We start from the raw sequence: 8156 nt of genomic DNA, 5'->3' as shown, positions 1-8156 counted from the left end.
TTTTGTTTCGACAAGATTTTCTCTATGCAATCATTGATGGCCTGTGACTTATATAGAGTAGGCTAGCCTTGAATTCACAGTACTGTTTCTCTCTTTGGAACTGGCATTACAGGTATATACCACCACAGTTAGAGCTCTGGTTGATGGCTTTTGTACCCAGGATTCCACTATATGGTACAGGTTACAACAAGCTCAAGATCTACCTGCCTCAGTCACCTGAGCGCTGGGATACAGGTGTAACCCACTAGCAAAATGTATGTCCTCTGATGTCCAGGCCAAGGAAAAATGAAGGAAAGAAACAGGATATGGCAGCAAACACCTGTAATCCCAGTGCTTGGGAGAATGAGCTAGGTGGATGGCCATGAGGACTACATAGTGTGTTCTAAAATAGCTAGAGATACAAAAAGAAGCCCTGTCTCAAACAAACAAACGAAAACAACAAAACCAAACTAGCTCCTTTCACTATTTTTTGAGATCATGATATTATTACGTCATTTTCCCTTATCCTTCCTCCCTCCAAGTGCTCCCATGTGCTCCTCCTTGCTCTCTTCCAAATCCAGGACCTCTTTTTTTTTTTAAATACCCCTCCCTTTTTAATCTTCCATTCCTCCCCCCCCTCTTTTCCCTTTAGAACGGGCTTTCACTTTGCCACTCTGGCTGTCCTGGATCCACTGTGTAGACCAGGCTGCCCTTGAACTCAGAGCTGTCGCCCTAGCTTAGGACTTCAGTTTTGAGCAGGTCAAGCATTACAGGAAGATGAAGGTAATTCCCAGGGCCTGTGATTCTCCCTTAAGGATCTCTGTAAACTCCTCCAGAAGGAAGATTGCTTAGTACTCAAGTTAAAACTTTAGCCTCGGGGGCTGGAGAGATGGCTCAGCAGTTAAGAGCACTGACTGCTCTTCCAGAGGTCCTGAGTTCAAATCCCAGCAACCACATGGTGGCTCACAACCATCCTTAACAAGATCTGACGCCCTCTTCTGGAGTGTCTGAAGACAGCTACAGTGTACTTACATATAATAAATAAATAAATCTTTAAAACAACAACAACAACAAAAAAACCCTTTAGCCTCAAAAGTAAAGAAGGGCAGGAGAGATGGCTCAGCAGTTAAGAGCACTGACTCTTCTTCTGAAGGTCCCGAGTTCAAATCCCAGCAACCACATGGTGGCTCACAACTGTCTGTAATGAGATCTGATGCCCTCTTCTTGTGTGTCTGAAGACAGCGACCGTGTACTCACATATAATAAATAAATAATTCTAATAAATAAATCTTTTTTAAAAGTGAAGAAGAACGAGAAGGAAGAAAAGAGGAGGAAGGGATTGGGAGGAGAAAAGGTGTGAAGATGAGAGGTGGAAAAAAGGAGAATAGAACGCTTGTCTAACAAACCTGAGGCCTTGGGTTCAAGCCCCAGCCCTAGGAAAAAACTGAATTCTCCCTCGAATCTGTAATGAGTTGGGTTCCTGTCTTTAGTTTAGATAGATAGATAGATAGATAGATAGATAGATAGATAGAAACACACACACACACAGCCATGAAGACAAGGAAGAAAGCTACAGAGGTACTGCCTGATTCCTGACCTGGATCCCATGTAATCTCTGCTTAGCCTTCAAAGAAGCAATACTGATAGACAAAGCCTACTTGTCTTAGACTATCCTGCAGAAACTAGGTGGGGTAGCTCTGAGAAGTCAAAACATTTACCAGGCTTGGTGGCACGCCTGTGATCCTGAAGTAAGGGGATTGCTCTGAACTGGACACCATCCTGGTCCATGTATCAAGGAGTTGCAAGACTACGTAGAAATCCCCCATTTCAAAAAACAAACACCAAAAATTTAAGCCATCTGTGACACTGCACTGAGGCAGGAAAACTGCCATGAATTCTGGACAGACCGGTGTGAAACCATATTTTAAAGCCCAAGTCGGGGAAGTTGTGGAGATGGTTTAGTGGGTAAAGCCCTTGCCAGGCAAATGTGAAGACTGGAGAAATGTGGAGATTGGAACTCCATTACCTTCATAAATAAGAGATGGGGCTCGTTCCACATATAATTCCAGCCCTTGGGAGGCAGAGACAGGATCTCTGGCCCAAGCTGGCAAGGTAGATTAGTCCAGTCAATCTGCTAAGCTAGGTTCAAGTGGCCTTGGCACAAAGCTGGGAGAGGTGTCACGTGCCTGTAAACCCAGCCTTAAAGAGACAGAGGTGGGCAGATCTGTGTTGAGTTCAATGCCAGCCAAGACTACATAGTGAGACGGGGTGTGTGTGTGTGTGTGTGTGTGTACACTCAACATTAACTTCTGGTCTCTGCAATGCATGTGCACACAAAAGTGAACCTATATATACATACATGAACATCCCACATACATGTCAAAAAAGACTGAGCAGTGGAGAAACCATATCGTCAACGGGGTTCATGTTGTTACCCCTTGGCTCTACTTTTTTTAAAAAGATTTATTTATTTATTATTTGTAAGTACACTGTAGCTGTCTTCAGACCCCAGAAGAGGGAGCCAGATCTCATTACAGATGGTTGTGAGCCACCATGTGGTTGCTGGGATTTGAACTCAGGACCTCTGGAAGAGCAGTCAGTGCTCTTAACTGCTGAGCCATCTCTCCAGCACCCACTTTTTTTTTTTTTTTTTTTTTTTTTGAGACAGGGTTTCTCTGTGTAGCCCTGGCTGTCCTGAAACTCACTCTGTAGACCAGGCTGGCCTCGAACTCATAAATCTGCCTGCCTCTGCCTCCCAAGTGCTGAGATTAAAGCGTGCGCCACCACTGCCCGGCTAGCCCTACTTTTCCCATCTCTTTTCTCTCCCGACTATGCTCAGCAATTAGACCCAGAGAGCCACATAAATAAATCTTTATTGAAAAAAAATACATAATTCCTCATAAATAGAATAAATAACAATCCCCTAAACTGTTACAAGTATAAATAATATCAAAACTTCCCTTCCCACTTAATAAATATGCAGCTTTGTCACAGGTCATATTAGTAGTATTTGTCAATCCGCATTGGTCGTTCTGTTATTTCTTAGTGACTAGATTCTGTTAGAACTAAGGGACTAAGCAGGCAGTTACAGACCTTCTGTCTGGAGCACAGTGAGTCTGCACACTTCCCCAAGTCACTCGGAAAAGTAAAACATTCCCTTTTTCTTGTTTTCCTTAAAGACACTGGCCATAGCCTGGGTTGTCTCACAGCCTCTCTGACGCCACCGCCCCCTTTGCCGCGGCCATGCAGCTGCTTGTCAGCTTCCAAGGCCCAGAGCCTGGCTTTACTCCTCTTCTCCGACTCTGTCCTCTGGTGAGCTGCCTGCTTTGGGGTTTGTTGTTTTTCTTTTTAAAAATGGTGTCCTTGCCCTTCACACAAAACAAACAAAACAAGAACCACACAATTCCTAATGGGTTAATTAGCTTGTAGGTGTCTGGGTGGATAGATTGATTAATCTTATCTTTGCAGCCGTGGGAACCTGGGCACCATCCTTAAGCTATTGGCACTAAGGGCTCTCAGTCAGAGTTGCTGCTCCGTGGGCAAAGACCCGGGCAGCTATGGCCACAAAGGCCTGGAGGTTTCGAAGGATCTTGGACCGGAGAAGGGGGCGCTGCCACTGCTGGCTGGGACCCAGGCTAGGCATCTGTTGAGTCTCCCAGTGCTGCTCCTCTGGCTGAAGGACACAAGACACAGTCAGAAAGGATGCCAGACACTAAGCTCCCAGCGTCTTTTCCAGACACCGGCTAGCCCCATCTTCCGGATCCCTGGCTCGTACCTGGAGGAGCTGGCTGAGGCCCCGTAGGGAGGTGTGGAGCTGCTCCACGGGGCTATCAGGGAGTAGAGCAGGCTCGCCGGAGAAGATGTCTGAGTCCAGCAGGTGCTTATAAAACGCCAGACCTTGGCGGATCCTTCGCAAGCAGAACTGGAAAAGAAGAAAGCAATCGAGGCATACCATTCTTCCCTAGTGCCCTGCTTTTCCTTTTCCTTTCTTTAGACAGCAGTCCACTACCTTAGGCTTTGGCCTTAGACTTACTCCCCACAGCTCCGGCTGGCTTCGAGCCCACTGTGGCTCCTCAGTGTCATCTCAGGCATAGCTAAGCGGTCGCGATGAAGCTCAGATTCCTTTAGCCTCCCCTCTCCTAGATACACCAACATCGGCTTAGTGGTACCTGGCTGTTGTCCTTGAGTCCCTGCGGGTCACAACCATCTCCACACTGGATACGGGGCACATTATTTTTAGTCTCTTCATCCTCTTCTTCTCTTAGTAGATCCTGGAATGGGGGGAGTGGGAGCAGTGAGGCCAGGGGAGGGCTTTGCATTCCACTCAACCACGGGCCTGCCAATCTCCCAGAAGCCCCAGTCTTCTGTCCTCTCTCACTCCGTGATGACCTTCAACCCCGGACCACAGCTTACATTAAGCCTTGGAGGACTTGGGAAGGTTTTCTGCGAGGTTCCAGGAGCTGACACTTACCACAGGTCCCGCTGGTGCATGCGCATTCCAGGCTAGTGCACAGAGATTCCGAGAGAGCTGCTGGCACTGAGCCCAGTCGGGACTGCTACTCCTCGGCACAGCCAGGCCCCAAGTGGCCCAGGGCAACAGCCATAGCAGTCTCACCACTCTGCAGTCCGGCATCTTGTTGTCTGCTTCTCGGATCTGGCTGGCTCTGTGCTCTGCACCAGGCCTCTGGACCCTCTACCCTCCTTTCGCTCTGAGTCTTAACTCTGTAGTCCGACTTCTAAGCTGCTTCCTGATTTCTTCCTTTTGTCTCGCAGTCTCTTTTTAAGGTCCTGCACTGTAAGGCCCGCCCTTTACACTAGCAGGTGACTCAGAGCAGGTGGGATTCCCCTCTCTGCATCATCTCCCTCTTTGGAGAGCCCAGGTATGCCGCCTCAGTTCCAGGGGAAATGAGTGGTGAGGTTGTTGTGGCTAGAGGCCTAGGTTGGGACACATGTGTCATGCTCTCCAGGAACACAGATGGCTGCAGAAGGGGCAGGGAAGGAATGGACATTTAAATGAATATCTCCAGTTCCTTCCTGTGTAATCTCTCAGATGTAATTTTTTTTTTTTTGGCCTCTCAAGGCTTTATTCTTACCCAACCCCACTCGGGTTTCCTCACTTCCTCTTGCCCGAGGGAAAACCAAAACAGCACTCATTCATCTACAAATCCCATGGTGAGCTCAGATTCGAAGTTTGGTTCCCATGTGATGCCTTCTATGTAAGACTAAGGCATTTCCTTCTCTCCATGTTCTATTCACCCAGACAGCCCTGGTTTTAAAGGTGACAGTAGCCACCATCTGAGATCACCTTCTGTGATCTGAGAAGCCGTATAGGGGCAGTGAGAAATTACTGCCCCGCCCCTGCCCCGCCCCTGCCCCCCCCCACGCCCCTGTCAGGCCTCTACCTAAAGGGCATTCTCCCAGCTAAGAGCCTCTCCTTTACGTCTCAGCCTGCTTAGCCTACGGCTGTCATCGGTTCTGCAGGATTTAAAAGGTAATGATTTTTCAGGGAGTCGGAACTTAAACGTTGCAGCTCCCTGCTCCCATCCCATAGCTAGAAAGCGTAGACAGACGTTCTGGGTGGCTGAAAGTACCCGTGCTGGCCTTTCAGTCTATTGCATCCATGGGTAAAATCCACTGATGGCTGATTGATTTCATCACCGTCCATGATGTAACACCAGGGAAGCAGCTGTGAGAGTGGGGTTGGATGTGGGAGGGGACGGTGGTCTGAAGCTGGGACTCCCCCAGCCCTAGCGGAGGGTCCCCGCACAATCTGGACGTCAGAGTGAGGCCGCAGATGACCACACGGCAGGCTCTGAGAGACAAGTTCTTAATGGGGGGGGGGGTCCCTTTCACTTAGGAGTCTTGTTTGGTTTTGGAGGCAGAGGTTTCTCTGTGTACCCCTGGCTGTCCTCAAAGATATCAGACAGATTACACAGGAAGGAACTAGAGGTGATATTAAGATGTAGACCAGGTTGGCCTCCAATTCAGAGATCCCCCTGCCTCTGCCTCCTGAGTGCTGGGATTAAAGCTGTGTACCACCTCTGTCTGAACACTTTTTTTTTTCTTTGCTTTTTTGAGACAGGGTTTCTCTGTGTAGCCCTGGCTGTCCTAGAACTCACTCTGTAGACCAGGTTGGCCTCAAACTCAAGAAATCCGCCTGCCTCTGCCTCCCAAGTGCTAGGATTAAAGGCGTGTGTCACTACCGCCCGGCTGAAGACTTTTATTTAAGATTTATTTATTATTATATACAAGTACACTGTTGCTGTCTTCAGACACCCCACAAGAGGGTCATGGATCTCATCACAGATGGCTGGGAGCCACCATGTAGTTGCTGGGATTTGAACTCAGGACCTTCGGAAGAGCAGTCAGTGCTCTTAACTGCTGAACCATCTCACCAGCCCCAAGACTTTTTTTTATTATAAAATTCTTTGTGGATTTGCATTTCATCTTTGCACAGAGGCCATGCTAATTTTCCCTGTATCCTTCCAGTTTTAGTAAGGTGCTGCTGAAGCAACTTAGGACTATTTTAACTGCCCGGATGAAGCCTCTGGTTCTAATATTGTTAGGATTCTGTGATGAGTCTGCCTACCTTTTGATGAGACATTTCCAGCATCGGAGAATTAGCTCAGCTCGGGGGAGAAATGATTTGTCTGTCTACACAGGACAGATACAAATGGATACAGGGATTGGGAGGAGGATGCGTAAGGGGGTGTGCTTTACTTTGTGCAACGTCTCATATTCTTTTGCTATGTCTGATCACAGCCCTGAGAGTCCTCACAGGTAGGAGATAAAAGGTGAGGAGAAAGATAAGGAAACAACGGAGGTGGGAAGAGACTGACCGGGTGAGTCGGGTGAGTCGGAGGCACAGGGCCTCAGCCGTTTCACTTCCTGGTGCTTTAGCAGTTGAGTAGGAAGCGGGGTTGGTGGGGCGACTCCACAATGGAACCACTTGGAAGGCTGCAGCTGACCTAGAACTTCAAGAAGTGCTTGACGTCACCAGGCCCTCAACCGTTATGCAAATCGCGTTCAGAAGACACTCCTAGACAGGCCTTTCCAGACGGACTCTCAGACTCCAAATCCAGTTGAAATTCCCCCAGGTGGTTAATGACTATAGCTAATAATGATAGCTAATTTGTATCTAACTCTCACTTTGTGACGTGTCTAAGCACCTGGTCTAAGCACTTTATGAGCATTAACCTAAGTCTCGATAAATTCTATGTAGTACATGTTATATCATGGATTTACTAAGGAGAATGAGAAGCAAAGATACGTCATTTAGCTCGGCAGTGGTGGCGCATACCTTTAATTCCAACACTTGGGAGGCAGAGGCAGGCAGTTGGATCTCTGAGTTCAAGGCCAGCCTGGTCTACAGAGTGAGTTCCAGGATAGTCAGGACTACACAGAGAAACCCTGTCTCAAAAAAAAAAAAAAAAAAAAAAAAAAAAAGGGAAGAAAGAAAATAAAAGTCGTTTGGCAAAGGCTGCAGAGTTGAGAAACGGCTAGCTGCTGTGCCGAACACAAAAATCTATTCTGTGTGTGCAGGTGCATGTGTGCCTCGGGATGCCTGCGGACATCAGGACAGCTCTGTCCAGACAGCCCTCTCCTTGCACCTCAGTGTAGGTTCTAGGAATTGATCCCAGGTTGCTCGGCTTCCAACCTGGCTTTGTGCTCCTCACAAGCTGGGCAAATGTTCTCCCAGCCCCAGGGATAAAGGCATGAGCACTTCCACACCTAGTTTATCTTCACATTTCTAGTCTTCTAGCTTAGCTTTAGTAGCAAGGATTACAGACCTGTGATAGGGTCAACTCACTGCAGTTTAGTTCCTTGTTTGTTTTTTTGAGACAGTTTCTTTTAGCCCAGACTGGCTTTGGATTTCTCTGTGATGAGAATGACCTTGACTGAGCTCCTGATCCTCCTGCTGTCACTTCCCAGGTGATGGGGTGTCAGATACGCTCTCCCATACTGTGTCGTTATATTGGATACTGGGAGGAAACTCAAATGGAAGTAGATTTTGATTCATAAAGTAGATTATTGAGTGTAGTGTGGTGGCACCTTTCTGTATACCCAGTTCTGGAGCTAATAAGAAGGGAGGATTACAAGTTCAAGGCTAGTTTGGGCTCCCTAGTGAGAATTTAGCTCAACAAATCAAAAAGGAACAGATTTACTCCAAGTATCTC

General features: G+C 47.6%; 1 protein-coding gene, 1 long non-coding RNA gene and 1 other non-coding gene across 4 annotated transcripts in view; all 3 read right to left on the bottom strand.

Annotated features, from left to right (window-relative positions):
* LOC127670470 (uncharacterized) overlaps positions 1-8156 on the bottom strand; it is a 215795-nt gene that overhangs the window by 161983 nt on the left and 45656 nt on the right. The window lies entirely within an intron of this gene.
* On the bottom strand, positions 2852-7367 carry Il23a (interleukin 23 subunit alpha). Of its 2 annotated transcripts, XM_052164945.1 has the most exons (5): positions 6819-7367; positions 4451-4958; positions 4149-4250; positions 3755-3901; positions 2852-3652 (listed from the first exon to the last, which is right to left on the bottom strand). In XM_052164945.1, the coding sequence occupies exons 2-5, from the start codon at positions 4610-4612 to the stop codon at positions 3485-3487; spliced, it is 579 nt and encodes a 192-aa protein (XP_052020905.1). In that variant the 5' UTR covers positions 4613-4958; positions 6819-7367; the 3' UTR covers positions 2852-3484. The 2 variants fall into 2 exon arrangements, with proteins under 2 accessions (XP_052020905.1, XP_052020907.1); XM_052164947.1 differs by lacking the exon at positions 6819-7367 and having other exon boundaries at positions 4451-5291.
* Positions 6392-6495, bottom strand: LOC127671377 (U6 spliceosomal RNA). Its single transcript, XR_007974738.1, has one exon. It is a non-coding gene; the product is annotated as a U6 spliceosomal RNA (small nuclear RNA).

Source organism: Apodemus sylvaticus, chromosome 20 (assembly GCF_947179515.1).
Source record: "Apodemus sylvaticus chromosome 20, mApoSyl1.1, whole genome shotgun sequence".
Classification (NCBI taxonomy): Eukaryota; Metazoa; Chordata; class Mammalia; order Rodentia; family Muridae; genus Apodemus; species Apodemus sylvaticus.
This window is presented reverse-complemented; position numbering and strand designations above follow the sequence as displayed.

Bases quoted from the DNA above. Each gene is read 5' to 3' on its own strand.
- Il23a (XM_052164945.1), bottom strand. From the start codon at position 4,612: ATGCCGGACTGCAGAGTGGTGAGACTGCTATGGCTGTTGCCCTGGGCC. The intron at 4,251-4,450 runs GTAAGTGTCAGC...CCCCCATTCCAG, and splicing joins ATGCACCAGCGGGACCTGTG to GATCTACTAAGAGAAGAAGA. The intron at 3,902-4,148 runs GTACCACTAAGC...CTTCTTTTCCAG, and splicing joins GACTCAAGGACAACAGCCAG to TTCTGCTTGCGAAGGATCCG.